The 18323-nt window shown below is 35.7% G+C and overlaps 1 protein-coding gene across 1 annotated transcript in view; it reads left to right on the plus strand.

Annotated features, from left to right (window-relative positions):
- Nucleotides 1-18323, plus strand: part of SLCO1B3 (solute carrier organic anion transporter family member 1B3) — a 63620-nt gene that overhangs the window by 14242 nt on the left and 31055 nt on the right. The window contains exon 2 of the mRNA XM_028093249.2: nt 16006-16147. Within this exon, the coding sequence (XP_027949050.1) occupies nt 16006-16147 (142 nt within the window). The remainder of the gene's footprint in view (nt 1-16005; nt 16148-18323) is intronic.

Below are 18323 nucleotides of genomic sequence, written 5' to 3' on the forward strand. Positions count from 1 at the left end.
AAGTGAGGGTGCAGTGGGGCAGGAGATTATTTAATGGAATAAACTTGAAAATGGATTAATTATACAGCTCTTCCCAATTGCCTCCAGACAAAACTCTCCCCTGAGCACCAAGCCTGCCAGTTGTGTCTCCTTGATGCATGTTTATTTTTAGGAATCTCAAACCTGACTTTTGAAAAGATGATTTTGTTGTTTTTAACCCCAAGACTTCTCTTTTTCTCATCTCAAATAACAATATTACTACATACACTTACCCAAACTAAAAACTTAGAAAATAAACTCAGAAAACTCATTTTCCCTTATTCCCACATCTTGTTGATTCTCCTCTTAAACGTCTCCAAAGTGTGTCTGTGATCTTTTGTTTCCTTCTTTCCAGCCATTAGCATTTTTTTCCCCCTGAAATCAGCTTTCTAACAAATTTCTTTGTTATTAAGTCCATCTTTTACACAGATACTGGAATCGGCCCTCTAAAATTTAATTCCCTTATGTTACGTTTAAAAACACAATTTCATCTCCCAATGTTTGGAATATTTCTATCCTTATGTTCCACCCACACAGATAATCTTTCTGTTTTTCAAATTATCTGTGTTCTTTCACTACTTGGGCTTTTCATGTGTTTCCTATTTTGTTTTAAATGTTTATTTCTTCTTCAAATTCTACGTTTCTATTATCTTTTAAAGACTTAGTTCAAATGTCACCACACCTATAAAAACTTTAACCAGTATAAACAGAATTAATCATCTTTCCTATGTACTCATGACATTACACATTTATAGTATTCATTATATTATGCTGGTGTTATTTATTGTTTTTGCCCCAGGAAATTATTAGTTCTTTTAGGGCACTTATTATGTCCAGCTTTTACTGCCCTTCTTACTCTGCACTTGTCTCAACTCCAATATGTAGCAGAGTATTTGCCATATTGGAGTTGCTCAATAAATGGTTTGCTGAATAAACGAATTGAGGTTCAAATGAGTTAACTGAGTTAATCATGGCTGTACCTCTGGCAAAATGGAAACTTGGAACTGTCTTCTGACTTCAATTCCAGAACTCTTGCCAAAAAGTATAATGGACTTACTTGCCATGATTGCAGGTAAATATAGACTTTATCTCTTACCTGAATGGGTTATCTCCTTCTACCTGTGATCCTTTAATATCCATTTGATAATTGTGAATATTTTTATCTCTGTTTCAAAATCTTTCAGTCTTAAGTTCTCTACTTCATGGCATAGGCCTTTTAATGTTTTTCACTAAATATTTCAGCTTTCTTATTCCTTTTGATTTTTTAGGTTCTGAGAAAATCATCATATCATTCTTTCTCTGTACTTCAGTCCTGCATGAGGAACAGGGTTAAAATTGCCCATCTCATAGGGTTGTAGTTAGATTAAAAGAAAGCACATTTATAAATCTATCTATATTAACTCATTTCATATCCTTCTAAAATCCCAGTTCATTGGAGAGATTCTATTATGGCTATGTGTTTACATCTATTACCTTTTTCTTTTTTCAATTTTAATTTAATTTTTGTTTTTAAAATTTTATTTTATTTAAATGCAATTAATTAACATATAGTGTACTATTAGTTTCAGAGGTAGGGTTCAGTGAATTTTTTCCTTTTTTAAAAAAGCCGTTTAGAATTATACTGTGAGATTTTTACTTTTTTGAGTCTCTCTTATATTGAGCTAATTTTCCTTTTAAGATTGAAGATACGAACCGTGAAAAAGCTTTCTCTGAACTTCTAGGAATTTCCTCTCATACAGGACAAGGTTTATATTTGATAATATTTATATCTGCTTTAATGAGATATTCTATTACTTTCTGAAAATTTCTCCTCTTTGATTTCACAAATGAGTGCTTTGATGGTCAGCATTTAGATGAGTTCACTTTTCTATTTCTTCAATAATCAATGAATCATATTGTCAATATGCTCATTACTGATTCTGCAACACCTGTAATAGTATATGGCATAAAAGTGTGCTTAGCTAAATGACCATAAGCCCTGTTTTGATCTGAATGAACCTAAAGCTAAAAACTGGATGATGGTAGCTCATAATGGTAATAAAAATACATTTATCGGTGCTTACTGTGTGGCTAGCCCTGTGTCAAGAATTTTGTGTATATTATATAAATTAATCCTCATAACAACTTTACTATAATTATCTCCATTGAAAAACTGAGGAAACTAAGAAATGAGAGGTTTCACTACCTGTTGACTCTGTACCAGATTTATAATCTGAATTGGGGGAATAATAATTTATCCAACAACCCAAAAACACTTATTGAGCCTTTGCTCATTACGTGTTAGGCATCTGAGTTTGATGGAGAGCCTGATAACATTTTTTTTCTATTTATTCATTAGAAGAGAGCCAAAACTTGAAGCCTTCTAGTTCTTCACAGCAGACTGGGCATAAGACAGAAGCCACCTCTTCCTCCCTCTAATTCTAATGAATAATCTAAAAGGTATTAAAAGCAACTCATTCCTCTGCTAGAAAACAAGAAGTGATATAGTCTGTAAATCCGAAACCATGAGGGTTTTCTGAAAGGTAAATAGTAAAAACTAGAAAGAAATCCTAGTCCAAGACAAGTGCAAGAGAAGAAAACTGAAAACCATGGAAGTGGCTCCAAGGGTCCATCAAAGGCAAAGATACTGATAACGGGATGAAGAGAGGTCCCAGGGAGAACTGAGAGGAGGTTAATTGGGTATCCCACTCACTCAATAAGTGAAAACATGCACCTTTCCTTGTTTAACATGCCTCCCCAGATCATCAGCATACCCTCACTTAGTAGTATGAACATTTTAACTTTGAGTAACATGGACATTTTAACAATATTACATCTTCCAATCTATTAGCACAGATGTCTTTCCACTTATTTGATCTTCTTTGATTTCTTTAGCAATGTTTTGTAGTTTTAAGCATATAAGTCTTTCACCTCCTTAGTTTATTCTTAAATATTTTATTCCTTCAATGCTATAGTAAATGGGATTCTTTTCTTAATTTCCGTTTCAGATTGCTTATTTTCAGTGTATAGAAACACAACTGATTTTTGAGTGTTAATTTTTTATCCTGTGTCTTTGCTGTACTTGTTTAGTAGTTCTAGTAGCTTTTTTGTGTGTGGAATCTTTACAGATTTCTACAAATAAGATCATGTCATCTGTGAACAAATAATAATAATATAAATTATAAAATAATATGGTAAAAATATAATTTTACTTCTTTTCCAGTTTGTATGCCTTTAATTTTTTTTTCTTGTCTAATTACTCTGGCTAGAACTTCTAGTACTCTGTTGAGTAGTAGTAGCTACAGTGGGCATCCTTGCCTTGTTCCTGATCTCAGAGGAAAAGTTTTCAATGTTTCCTTCTATTCTTAGTTTGTTAAGTGCTTCTATCATAAGACAGTTGAATTTTGTGAAACACCTTTTCTGCATCTATTGAGATGATTATGTGGTTTTATTCTTCATTTTGTTAATGTGATATGTTACACTGATTGATTTTCATAAGTCGGATTTTCAACAATCGGACTTGCATTCCAGTTATAAATTCCACTTGGTTATGATGTATAATCCTTTTAATGCACTGTTAATTACTGTTTGCTAGTATTTTGTTGAGCATCTTTACAACAGTATTCATCAGGGATACTAGTCTGTAGTTTCTTTTCCTTGTGATGTCTTTGTCTGGCTTTGATATCAGGTCCTGTGGCCTCATTTAATGAGTTTGGGAGTATTCCCTCCTCTCCAATTCTTTGGAACTGTTCGAGAAGGATTAGCATTAATTCTTTAAATGTTTGGTAGAATTCTCCAGTGAAACCATCCTGTCCTATACTGTCTCTGTTGGGAAGTTTCTAATTACAGTTTCAATCTCCTCACTAGATACAGGTCTGTTCAGATTTTTTATTTCTTCATTATCCAATCCTGGTAAGTTGTATGTTTCTAGTAATTTATCCATTTCTTCTAGGTTACCCAGTGTTTTGGCATATAATTGTTCATACCTTATTTTATTTCCATGGCATTATAATGTTTCCTCTTTCATTTCTAATTTTAGCTATTTGAGTCTCCTCTTTTTCTTAATCTAAGTTTTTGTCAATTTTGTTGATTCTTTCAAAATCTAACTCTTAGTTTCATAGATTTTTTTCTATTGTTTTTCTATTCCCTTTTTCATTTATCTCTACTTTAAAATCCTTATTATTTACTTAATTCTGGTAACTTTGGGTTGAGTTTTTTCTTCTTTGTCTAGACCTTGAGGTATAAGGATAGGTTGTTGATTTGAGATCTATTTTTTCAACGTTGTCATCTATCACTATACACTTTTAGTAGTGCTTTTATGACATCCCATATGTTTTGGTACATTGTGTTTTCATTTTCATTTGTCTCCAGATAGTTTCTAAATTCTCTTTTGATTTCTTCTTTGATCTATTGGTTGTATTGGTTAATTTCCACATATCTGTGGATTTTTCTGTGGTCAATGAGAATACATTGTATGATTTCAATTTTATTAAATTTGTTAGGACTGTTTTGTGACATAACATATGGTCTGTTTTGGAAAATGTTTCATGTGCACTTGAGAACAATGTATATTCTGATAGATAGAGTGTTCTATAAACGTCTATGTCCAATTGGGTCTAACTGCCTTACAGTGTTGTTCAAGTCTTCTGTTTCCCCTTTGATTTCCTATCTGGTTGTTCTAGCCATTATTAAAAGTGGGGTATTGAATCTCATATTTTTAATATGTTTCTATTTCTACTCATAGTTCTGTCAATGTTTGTTTCAAATATTTGAGTTTTCTAATTTTAGTTACATATATGTTTGTAATTGTTATATCTTCCTGATTAATTGACCCTTTTTTCTTTATGTAATGTCCTTCTTTGTCTCTTGTGATAGTTTTTGTCTTAAAGACTATTTTATCTATGAAAGTATGGCCATCCCCGTTCTCTCTAGGTTCTTGTTTGCATAAAATATTCGTCACCTGTTTGAGCAGGTATAACAAAAATACTGTAGACTGGGTGGTTTAAATAACAAATATTTATTTCTCATAGTTTTGGAGGTTGGGAAATTCAAGATCAAGGTGCTGGCAGATTAGGTTCCTGGTGATGTCTTGTTTCCTGATTCATAGATGGCTGTTTTCTCATTGTGTCTTCATACCATGGAAAAAGGGCAGGAGAGCCCTCTGGGGTCTCTTTTATAAGGATGCTAATCCTATTCATGGGGTCTCTGTCTGCTTGACATAATAACCTTCCAAAAGCCCCACTTCTTAATACCATCTCTTTGATGATTAGGTTTTCAACATGAATTTTGAAGGGAGAGAAATATTCAGCTTATTACATACCCTTTCATTTTTCGCTTTTTGGTGCCTAGATCTAAAATGAGTTTCTTGTAGACAGCATGTAGGTGAATCCTATTTTTTAAATCAGTTCAGACAGTCTATATCTTTTAATTAATGTACTCAATCAAGTTAGATTTAAAGTATTATGGATAGGAAAGAACTGTTGCCATTTTGTCACTTGTTTTCTTTCTGTCTTAAAAGTTTTTGTTCTCTTTTCCTGTCTTGATGTTTCTCTTTGTGTTTAATTTTTTTTTAGTGATGTATGTTGATTCTCCTTTCATTTCCCTTTATGTATACTCTATAGACGATACAATTGTATTATTGTATTTTATATTTCCGTTACTAGGGAATATTATATTTTGGTATGGTTTTGTGTTGCTATTCATCCTTTCACTTCAACTTGTAGAACCTTCAGTGTTTCTTGTATGACAGATCTAGTGGTTATGAATTCCCTCAGCTTTGACTTATCTGGGAAAGTCTTGATTTCTCCTTATTCTTAAAGGACAGTTTTGACAGATATAATATTGTTTGTTGGCAGCCTTTTTCTTTTAGTACTTTGAATATTTTATTCTATTCCTTTCTAGTCTGCAAGTTTTTTTGCTGAAAAATCTGATGATAATCTAATGGGCATTCCTTTGTATGTGATGAGTCACTTTTCTCCTACTGCTTTCAAGATTTTCTTTTTGTCTGTGACTTTTGACAGTTTGATTATGATGTATCTTTGTGTCGGTCTCATGACATTTACCCGAGATGTGCTTCTTTGAATTTATCAAATTTGCATGTACATTTCTTTACTTAGATTTGGAAAATTTGGAGCTATAGTCTTTAAATAATTTTTCTGCCCCTTTCTCTTTCTTCTTCTGGTATTCTCATAATGCAAATACTGTTCTGCTTGATGGTGGTGTCCCATGGGTTCTTTACATTCTTCATATTTATTCATTCATTTTTTTCTCCCCTCTTGGCTCAGTCTCTGAGTTTGTTAATTCTTTTTCTGTCTGGTCAAGTTTAATTTTGAGCTCCTCTAGTGAAGTTTTCAAGTCAGGTAATGTTAAGAAGAAAACATTACCTGTTTTCTTCAGTTCTGGAATTTCTGTTTGGTTCTTCTTCCAAGTTTCTGTTTCTTCATAAATAATCTCACTTTATTTATGTATTGTTTTTCTGATTTCATTTAGAGGTATATCTATTTTGTGTTTTAATTCATTGAATATCCTTATGGTAATTTTGAATTATTTTTCTGGCAATTCATGTATCTCCATTTCTTTAGAGTCAATTTCTGGAGATTTAATTTCTTCCTTTAAATGTGTTGTGGTTTCCTGTTTCTTTATATGTCTTATTATTTTTTGTTGTTGGGGAACTTTGGCATTTGAAAATCAGCCAACTCTCTCAGACTTTGTGGTTTTGTACAGGGATGAGTTTAACCATGTAGCCAAGCTAGAGATTGTCTAGACCTCTCAAGTTTTTTTTTGGATGTGTGTCCTCCTTGCGCTATTGGAGAAGTTTGCTGGTGTTTACTAAGGACTTCTGCCTGGTGCCTAAAATAACTGCACCCTCCCTGGTTTAGTAAATTACAATCCTGGTGCTCCACCTAGTGTCTATCCCTGGTACTACAGATTCTAGTTCATAGTTTACTGTCTTTATTCTAGAGACACTCAAGTCTGGCCCTCCACTCTTGTCAGTACTTGAATACAAACTGGTCCCTCATGCTGCCTCCATACAAGTCAGAACATTGGTTATAAGTTCTATTCCTTTCTCTCCCCAGACAGAATATGGGAGTTGGGGATTTTGTCCCAATTGCATCAATGATGCTTTGTTGGGGGAAGGCTCTGGCAAGAAAGTTGAGAGTGTCACAGATTTTCCTACTGAATTTGTGAGGTTGGCTTCCCACTGTGTAGGATGCACAAATATTTTAAATGGTTTCTGGATTTCTCACAGAGATATTCAGTTTGTTGTTAAGTCTATGTATCCATGGGGGAAGGAGGATTGAGGGTTCCTATTTTATCATCTTGCTGACATCCTTCCCATCTCCATTTCTTTTTTTTTTTTTTTCAGAGAGAGAGGGACAGTTCAGGGAGGGGCAGAGGGAGAGAGAGAGAGAATCTTAAGCAGGCTCCACACCCAGCATGGAGTCTGACATGGGGCTCGATCTCACAATCCTGAGATCATGACCTGAGCCATAATCAAGAGTAGGATGCTTAACCAATTGAACCACCAAGCACCCCATCCCATCTCCATTTCTTAATTTCTGGTGTCAATAACATGATTTTTTTTAAATGATTAGAACTGGAAAATTTTCCTTTCTGTTCTATAATGTAAAGATAGTAAATGATACTATAATATGTCAGAATGGGCTGTCCTTGAAGAAAATGTTCATAATTTTGTCTAATCTCTCTGGACAAATTTAATATCTTTTTTCCTATGAGTCTTTTTGTTCCCTTTACCAACTTAGCAAAACTGGCTTTGATACCCTTCTACCTTTGGTGTTTCATTCTTAGATGACTTCCTATATCTTACATAAGAATTCTTAGTTATTTCTAATAAGTTGTAACATTTACAACTTTTCTCAAGCCCTTTCAACTTCATTAAAATTTCCATATGCAGGAAGGAAAGTACACACATTTTTCCAGCCATGGAAGGGCTGTATTGGGCCTCTTATCCCCTTCTCCAAGCATAACCTCTTGTAAGACACATAGTAAGTTCTAGTTAGACAAAAACTCAATACATTTTTTAACATCTTTGTGGCAGGCACTGTTCTATGCCCCGGAGATATACCAGTGAACAAAACAGACGAAAAAAAATCCTAGCCTGATGAAAGTTATAGTGAAGGCAACATATATTACATACATACATACATACATACATACATACATACATACATACATAAAATTCATTGTGAGGGGAAAGTGGTATAATTTTAAATAGGATGGGTAAGGAAAGCCTCACTCTGAAAGTTACATTGAGCAAAAGCCTCAAGGATGTGAGAGAGTGAGTGATAAGGATATAACTATGGGGAAGAGCTTTCCCTGAAGGAAGAAAAGCAAGAACAAAGAACTTGTGTCAAAATAATAAACCTGAAATGCTCAAGGTAAAACAAAAAGGCTCTTGTGGATGGAGAGGAATGAGCAAGAACTAGAGTAACAGAAGATGAGATCAGAAGGGTAAAATGGAATATTTTTAGGGACGGGATAACTGGCGGGGGGGGCAGATCATTTAGAGCCTTGTAGGCTGTTGGAAAGACTAGATATTACTAAGAGGGAGATGGGAAAATAGGGAGTGGTGGCATAATCTAATTTTTACTTTGAAAGAATTTTTGTAGTTACTGTGTTGAGAAGAGACTGTAAGGGGAATGAGAGCGGAAGCAGAAAGATCTAATAAGAGGCTAATGTGATGTTCCAGGCTATGCATGATGGTGGCTACCACTGGTGGTATAGGAGGTAATGAGAAAGACCTGTCTGAATCAGGTTGGGTTGCTATAAGAAAATAGCACAGGGGCGCCTGGGTGGCTCAGTCATTAAGCGGCTGCCTTCGGCTCAGGTCATGATCCCAGGGTCCTGGGATCGAGCCCTGCATTGGGCTCCCTGCTCAGCGGGAAGCCTGCTTCTCCCTCTCCCACTCCCCCTGCTTGTGTTCCCTCTCTTGCTGTCTCTCTCTGTCAAATAAATAAATAAAATCTTTAAAAAAAAGAAAATAGCACAGATTAGGTGGCTTAAACAACAAAAATTTATTTCTCATCGTTCTGGGGGCTGGAAATCTTGAGATCTGGGTACCAGCATAGTTGGGTTCTGGTGAGAACACTCTTCCTCGTTTTCAGATGGCTATTTTCTTGTGTCCTCACAAAGCAGAGAGAGAGAGAGAAGTAAGCCCTTCTAAGGACACTAATCCTAGCATGAGGGCTCTATCTTTATGACCTAATTCCCAAAGGACCTCTCTCCAAATATCATCACATTAGGGATTAGGGTTTCAACATATGAATTGGTGGGGACACAAACATTAGTCCATAGCAGAATAATATTTTAATGTTGGATGTAAAAGGAATTTACTTATGGGTATAAATGTGGGCTGTAAGAAGGACGAATCAACACATTTTGTTAAAATGAATTTGAAAATAAAATATGTATAACCACTAAAGTATTTTTTTAATTTTTTTACTGTTATGTTAATCACCATACATCATTAGTTTTTGATGTAGTGTTCCATGATTCATTGTTTGTGCATAACACCTAGTGCTCCACGCAGAATATGCCCTCTTTAATACCCATCACCAGGCTAACCCAACCCCCCATGCTCCTCCCCTCTAGAACCCTCAGTTTGTTTTTCAGAGTCCATTGTCTCTCATGGTTCGGCTCCCCCTCCGACTTACTCCCCTTCATTCTTCCCCTCCTGCTATCTTCTTTTTCTTTTTTCTTAACATATGTTGTATTATTTGTTTCAGAAGTACAGATCTGTGATTCAACAGTGGAGTCTATTTTTGTGTGTGGTGTAAGGAAATGGTCCATTTTCATTCTTCTGCATGTGGCTGTCCAATTTTCCCAACACCATTTGTTGAAGGGACTGTCTTTTTTCCATTGGACATTCTTTCCTGCTTTGTCAAAGATGAGTTGACCATAGAGTTGAGGGTCCATTTCTGGGCTCTCTATTCTGTTCCATTGATCTATGTGTCTGTTCTTGTGCCAGTACCATACTGTCTCTACGATGACAGCTTTGTAATAGAGCTGGAAGTCTGGAATTGTGATGCCGCCAGCTTTGCTTTTCTTTTTCAATATTCCTCTGGCTATTCGGGGTCTTTTCTGGTTCCATACAAATTTTAGGATTATTTGTTCCATTTCTTTGAAAAAAGTGGATGGTATTTTGATGGGGATCACATTGAATGTGTAGATTGCTCGAGGTAGCATTGACATCTTCACAATGTTTGTTCTTCCAATCCATGAGCATGGAACGTTTTTCCATTTCTTTGTGTCTTCTTCAATTTCTTTAAGAGTATTTTATAGTTTTCTGAGTACAGATCCTTTGCCTCTTTGGTTAGATTTATTCCTAGCTATCTTATGGTTTTGGGTGCAATTGTAAATGGGATCGACTCCTTGATTTGTCTCTCTTCTGTCTTGTTGTTGGTGTATAGGAATGCCACTGATTTCTGTGCATTGATTTTATATCCTGCCACTTTACTGAATTCCTGTATGAGTTCTAGCAGTTTTGGGGTGGAGTCTTTTGGGTTTTCCACATACAGTATCATATCATCTGCAAAGAGTGAGAGTTTGACTTCGTCTTTGCCGATTTGGATGCCTTTGATTTCTTTTTGTTGTCTGATTGCTGTGGCTAGGACTTCTAATACTATGTTGATTAGCAGTGGTGATAGTGGACACCCCTGCCGCGTTCCTGACCTTAGGGGAAAAGCTCTCAGCTTTTGCCCATTGAGAATGATACTCGCTGTAGGTTTTTCGTAGATGGCTTTTATGATATTGAGGTATGTACCCTCTATCCCTATACTCTGAAAAGTTTTGATCAAGAAAGGATACTGTACTTTCTCAAATGCTTTTTCTGCATCTATTGAGAGGACCATATGATTCTTGTTCTTTCTTTTGTTAATGTATTGTATCACGTTGATTGATCTGTGGATGTTGAACCAGCCTTGCAGCCCAGGGATAAATCCCACTTGGTCATGGTGAATAATCCTTTTAATGTATTATTGGATCCTATTGGCTAGTATTTTGGTGAGAATTTTTGCATCCATGTTCATCAGAGATATTGGTCTGTAATTCTCCTTTTTGATGGGGTCTTTGTCTGGTTTTGGGATCAAGGTAATGCTGGCCTCATAAAATGAGTTTGGAAGATTTCCTTCCATTTCTATTTTGTGGAACAGTTTCAGGAGAATAGGTATTAATTCTTCTTTAAATGTCTGATAGAATTCCCCTGGGAAGCCATTCGGCCCTGGGCTTTTGTTTGTTGGGAGATTTTTGATGACTGCTTCAATTTCCTTAGTGGTTATAGGTCTGCTCAGGTTTTCTATTTCTTCCTGGTTCAGTTTTGGTAGTTGATACATCTCTAGGAATGCACCCATTTCTTCCAGGTTATCTAATTTGCTGGCATAGAGTTGCTCATAATATGTTCTTATAATTGTTTGTATTTCTTTGGTGTTGGTTGGGATCTCTCCTCTTTCATTCATGATTTTGTTGATTTGGGTCATTTCTCTTTTCTTTTTGATAAGTCTGGTCAGGGGTTTATCAATCTTGTTAATGCTTTCAAAGAACCAGCTCCTAGTTTCGTTGATCTGTTCTACTGTTCTTTTGGTTTCTATTTCATTGATTTCTGCTCTGATCTTTATTATTTCTCTTCTCCTGCTGGGTTTAGGCTTTATTTGCTTTTTTTCTCTAGCTCCTTTAGGTGTAGGCTTAGGTTGTGTATTTGAGACTTTTCTTGTTTCTTGAGAAAGGCTTGTATTGCTACATACTTTCCTCTCAGGACTGCCTTTGCTGTATCCCAAAGATTTTGAGCAGTTGTGTTTTCATTTTCATTGGTTTCCATGAATTTTTTTAATTCTTCTTTAATTTCCTGGTTGACCCATTCATTCTTTAGTAGGATGCTCTTTAGCCTCCATGTATTTGAGTTCTTTCCAACTTTCCTCTTGTGATTGAGTTCTAGTTTCAGAGCACTGTGGTCTGAAAATATGCAGGGAATAATCCCAATCTTTTGGTACTGGTTGAGACCTGATTTGTGAGCTAGGATGTGATCAATTCTGGAGAATGTTCCATGGGCACTAGAGAAGAATGTATTTTCCGTTGCTTTGGGATGGAATGTTCTGAATATGTCTGTAAAGTCCATTTGGTCCAGTGTGTCATTTAAAGTCTTTATTTCCTTGTTGATCTTTTGCTTAGATGATCTGTCCGTTTCAGTCAGGGGGGTGTTAAAGTCCCCCACTATTATTGTATTGTTGTCAATGTGTTTCTTTGCTTTTGTTATTAATTGCCTTATATAATTGGCTGCTCCTATGTTAGGGGCATAGATATTTACAATTGTTAGATCTTCTTGTTGGATAGACCCTTTAAGTAGGATAGAGTGTCCTTCTTCATCTCTTATTACAGTCTTTGTTTTAAAATCTAATTTGTCTGATATAAGGATTGCCACCCCAGCTTTCTTTTGGTGTCCATTAGCATGGTAAATGATTTTCCACCCCCTCACTTTCAATCTGGGAGTGTCTTGGGTCTAAAATGAGTCTCTTGTAGACAGCATATTGATGGGTCTTGTTTTTGAATCCAATCTGAGAGCCTGTGTCTTTTGATTGGGGCATTGAGCCCATTTACATTCAGGGTAACTATTGAAAGGTATGAATTTAGTGCCATTGTATTGCCTGTAAGGAGACTGTAACTGTATATTGTCTGTGTTCCTTTCTGATCCATGATGCTTTTAGGCTTTCTTTTTGCTGTGAGGACCCCTTTCAATATTTCTTGTAGGGCTGGTTTTGTGTTTGCAAATTCCTTTAGTTTTTGTTTGTCCTGGAAGCTTTTTATCTCTCCTTCTATTTTCAGTGACAGTCTAGCTAGATATAGTATTCTTGGCTGCATATTTTTCTCATTTAGTGCTCTGAAGATATCATGCCAGTCCTTTCTGACCTGCCAGGTCTCTGTGGATAGGTCTGTTGCCAATCTAATGTTTCTACCATTGTAGGTTACATATCTCTTCTCCCGAGCTGCTTTCAGGATTTTCTCTTTGTCTCTGAGACTCATAAGTTTTACTATTAGATGTCGGGGTGTTGACCTATTTTTATTGATTTTGAAAGGGTTTCTCTGTGCCTCCTGGATTTTGATGCCTGTTTCCTTCCCCACATTAGGGAAGTTCTCTATTATTTGCCCCAATATACATTCTGCCCCTCTCTCTCTTTCTTCTTCTTCTGGGATCCCAATTATTCCAATGTTGTTTCGTCTTATGGTATCGCTTATCTCTCGAATTCTGCCCTGGTGATCCAGTAGTTGTTTATCTCTCTTTTTCTCAGCTTCTTTATTTTCCATCATTTGATCTTCTATATCGCTGATTCTCTCTTCTGCCTCATTTATCCTAGCAGTTAGTGCCCCCATTTTTGATTGTACCTCATTAATAGCCTTTTTGATTTCGACTTGGTTAGATTTTAGTTCTTTTATTTCTCCAGAAAGGTTTCTCTAATAATTTCCACACTTTTTTCAAGCCCAGCTAGTATCTTTAAAGTCATGATTCTGAATTCTAGGTCTGACATCGTACTAATGTCAGTATTGAGTAGGTCCCTGGCAGACGGTACTACCTCTTGTTCTTTTTGCTGAGGTGATTTTTTTCATCTTGTCATTTTGTCCAGAGGAGAATAGATGAATGAGAGAACAGAATGCTAACAGGTTAACATAGTCTCCAGCAAATATACTCTATACAAATCAGAAAAGACCTGAAACCAGGGGACAAGAAAGGGAAAGAAAGAAGAAAGAGAAAAAAAAAAAAGGAAAAAAAAAAGATAAAAACAAACAAAAACAGAAGAAAACAAAACCAAAAAAAAACAAAACAGAATATGATCAAATATGATCAGGCTAGTGTATAGATCAGTGCCACACACTAGATTTTGGGCGTATTTTGGTCTGTTAGAAGAAAGTGCCTGCTAAAATTTTAAAGGAAGAAAGACATATATGTACAAAATAAGGGTTGATACAATGAAGGGATGCAAGATGAAAGGGATAAAGATGAAAATTATAAAAGATTTTATAAAAGAAATTGATAAGATAAGAAGTTGTTTTTAAAAAGAAAGAAGATTTTTAAAAAAAGAAAAAAAAGGGAGAGAATGTGATCAGGCAGGACACTGGAACAAAGCCATACACTAGTGATTTAGGGTATATTTTGATCTGTTAGAAGAAATTGTATCTCAAAATTTTAAAGAGAGAACAACTTTATATATATATATATATATATATATATATATATATATATATATGCCAAAAATAAGGGTAACTACTATGAAGGGATAAAAATATGACTCTAAAAATGAAAAATAAAAAATGTTTTTTTTAAAAAGGGATTGATAAGATGTTTGTTGAAAAAGGGAAAAAGAAAAATTAAAAAAAACAGTTAAAAAAATTAACTTTGAAAAACTAATGAATCATGGTAAAAAAGCCATGAATTCTATGTGCAGTATTCCCCTAGCGCTAGAGTTCTCCCGTTCTCCTTGATCAGTAAACTTGGTTTTGGCTTCCTGGCTATTTATGCTGATCTTCTGGGGGAGGGGCCTGTTGCCGTGATTCCCAAATATCTTTGCCAGAGGCGCAATTGCCCCGCCCTTGTCGGTCCCAGCTAAGCAAGCCGCTCGGGTTTGCTCTCAGGAGCTTTTGTTCCCTGCAAGCTCTTGGTAGGCTTTGGAGGACCAGGGTGAAAATGGTGGCCTCCCAATCTCCACTCGGAGGAGCTGAGAACTCGGGACCCCGCTCCTCAGTGTGCCCCCAGAGAAAAGCAGTCACTCCCATCTCCCCGGTCTCCAGCCGCACTCTGTGCTCACCCGGCCTGTGACCGAGCGTTTCTATCTCTGGCACCCAACTCCGTGTGGAGTCTTCAAACCCAGCAGATCCCTGTGGTGCGTTCCTGCGCTGCTCCTCCCCGGGGAGGAAGGGGAGTCTCCCTGGCTCTGCCGCTTGTTGGGTCCCTGCTGGAGGAGCAGTTGCCTGACTGGGCCGCGGATCACAGTTTATGGCAACCCCGAGCTGAGAGACCGCACCTCGGCTCCGTCTCTGCAGCCGGCTTCCCCGCTCCGATACCTGGGAGCTCTGCCGCACTCAGGCACCCCCGGTCTTTCTGTGACCCCGAGGGTCCTGAGACCACACTGTCCCGCGAGGGTTCCACCGCCCCGCTTAGCCACTGGAGCGACGTCCCTCAGCGGAGCCAACTTCTAAAACGTCCGATTTTGTGCTCCGCGGCTCTATCACTTGCCAGAAGCGGCCGACGGAGGACCCCTCCCCCACTGTCTATCCTCCCGAATATCGCCTCGGATTCACTTCTCCGCACGTCCTACCTTCCAGAAAGTGGTCGCTTTTCTGTTCAGAGAGTTGTTACTATTCTTATCTTCAATCTCCTGTTGAGTTCGTAGGTGTTCAGAATGGTTTGATCCCTATTCAGCTGAATTCCTGAGACCAGACGAAATCCAGGTCTTCTACTCCTCTGCCATCTTACTCCACCCTTCACTAAAGTATTTTTTTAGAATGTTGAATATACTGCTTTTTTTTTTTCATTTTTATTTGGATTTCTCCAATAATAGTGAGGTTTTATAAATTTAAAAAAACTTCCATTTTCCAGCTGACTTCCTGGAAATGCCATCTTTGAGAATGTCTAGCCACTCCCCTCACAGTTAGTCTGTATGATTCATTGGGGAATAAAGATAGCTTATCATTATCACCATCTCAGGTCATTATCTAGCTTTTTAAAAAATCAGTTAAAAATATAAAATGAAAAAAACAGCCTTGACTGTTCTACTCTAATTATCTGATGTAAACAAGTTAGAAAATGATGCTTTATCAGTACAGTGATGATAATGTTAAAAGGACTAGGAAGTACCAATTGGTATAGAGGAAAGTTGAATATGATTTTAATGATAAAAATAATGTTTTTAAGTAAAGAAGGTAAGTTATTTTTAATTCAATGCATATATAAGTATTATAGTCTTTTTATTAATTATTTTATCCTTTCTTTCTGCTTTTTCTTAGATGTTCTTAGTAGCCCTGTCATTGAGCTTTATGTGTAAGGGACTAGGTGGAGTCATCATGAAAAGTTCCATCACTCAAATAGAAAGGAGATTTGACATACCATCTTCGGTTTCTGGCTTAATTGATGGAAGCTTTGAAATTGGTAATTTTTATTTCTATTTTTGTTATTAGTAACAAGATTTGCAGAGGTAAAAACTGTTCATGCAAGCTCTACACCACTGATTTTCAGTCAGGAGTAAATTTGCCCCCCAGGGACAATTCAGTGATATCTGATGTTATTTTTGATTGTCATAACTGAGGGAAGGGAGATTGTTATAGGCATCTAGTAGTAGAGGCTAGGGGTGCCACTAAACATCCTACAATGCACATGACAACACCCACGACAAAGAATTATCTAGCCCAGAATGTCAATAATGCAGAGGTTGAGAAACCTTGATCTATACCAACTCATTGTTTGCAAACTAATGCTTTGCAGGGCTGTACCTTCCCTCTCTCAAGATGTCCTAGTACAAAAAAGAAATTAAAAATTAAAGGTTGGAGAGAGGATTATGACTGTAATGATTTGAGAAGGAGGAACAGCTTTGAAGCAATCTCTGTTAGGTTTGTACTGTTTAACTGGGTATAAAATTTGGGGTGAAAAGTGTTTTTTTTTAAACATTGAATATATTGCTTTGTTGTCTTTAATTTGGATTTCTCAAATAACAGTGAGGTTTTATGTAAGTATTAGATATTATTTTCTCTTATTTCATGAAATGGTAGCTCATTACCTTTGCCCTCCCCCTTATAGACTTTTTAAAAAATTTTAAATAATATTCAAGTTTATTAAACAAATTTTTAAAAGTATTATAAAATGTTTAACTTTCATCATCTTCAAGGTTTATGTTGCTCCCAAATTTTGCATATAACTGAATCTGTTAACACCCCCTGAATTAATTCCACTCTGGATTCTCAGGCATCAATTTATTCTTACAAATTTTTCTTGTTTCTTTTAACATTTCCTATGTTTCTTCTTGAGAATGCCTAATGAAAACATCACCAATTAGGTCAGGTATCATTAAGCACTCATTATCTGCAAGCATGATGTCCTCACAAGCATCTTCTAAATTTTAGAGTTGTTTCTTTTTCACTTCTTTCTTCCTTCAGCTCTACTTGTATTCATTGCAATTTTTTTTTCTTTTGTTGATCTTCAGAAATAACATTGACATCTTCTCAGCCCCCTTCTTCATGGTGCCTGCCATCTTGGGCCCTTTTTAGATTTTTTAATGATTTGAAGGGACTCAAAATTATTTCTGTTGTATTAATTACAAATAAGTTTGCTGTTTACTTAACTCATTTAAAAATATATTAGCTATTGAATATTTTAAAAAAATAATTGCATAAAGAAAGACCCATTTATTTTTTTATTATGAATTCTGTCTTTTTATGATTAAGAGGTTATTATGCCCTGCATATCCTTTACTCTTCCACCTCCGAGATTTAATGAAATCACCTAAAGTTTTAGTTTAGACTATTAATTAGCTTTAAATTCTAACTCCATTCTAATTCTAATTTAAATTCTAATTCTATTATTATGTGTCTCTTTTTATTGAGGAATGGATTCTTAATATTTTTGTTAAACTTTGTAGCTATTTAACAGTAATTACATAGACATGGTTTTAGGTTTTACTAGTTTCTTTCCTTACCACTGTTAATTGAATCTTATGATTTCAAATCTCATCTTTAGTTTTTGTGGAGTATATCTTCAAGTAGTTATTTTTTGCATGGAAATAATAGAAATAACATTTTCTAAGCCCTTGCTTGTTGGAAAATGTATTTACTTTATCATTATATTCAAGTAATAACGTCTGATTATAGAATTAAATTTTCAAAATCTTTTTTCCTCAGAACATTTAAAACATTTACCTGATCTATAATATTCAGTGTTACACATAAGAAATCATTATCAATGTCATTGTCATGCACCTCCTTTTTATCCCTGAATTTCAGAAATTTTACCAACATATATCAGAACTGTTTATTTTACATTACTTAATGCTGGAGAAATATAGAATTTTGTCATCTGAAGGCTTAGGTCTTTCTTTAACTCAGGGAATTTATTTTCTATTATTAAATTTGTTCCTTCCCCTCTATTTTCTTGTTTTCTTCTGAAACATATATAAAATGAATATTAAATTCCCTCATAATTTTGTTCCTTTAACTTTTTCTGCCTAAAATTCTACTTTTTTGCTTTATGTTCCATCATTCTTCTCTGATACCACCTTCCATCTTATCAGGTCTCAGGATGTACATGTTTTAATAGTATTTTTAATTTAAAAAAA

The sequence above is a fragment of the Eumetopias jubatus genome, unplaced genomic scaffold, assembly GCF_037043125.1.
Source record: "Eumetopias jubatus isolate StellerSeaLion01/CBP00866 unplaced genomic scaffold, mEumJub1_p1.0 scaffold_8, whole genome shotgun sequence".
NCBI lineage: Eukaryota > Metazoa > Chordata > Mammalia > Carnivora > Otariidae > Eumetopias > Eumetopias jubatus.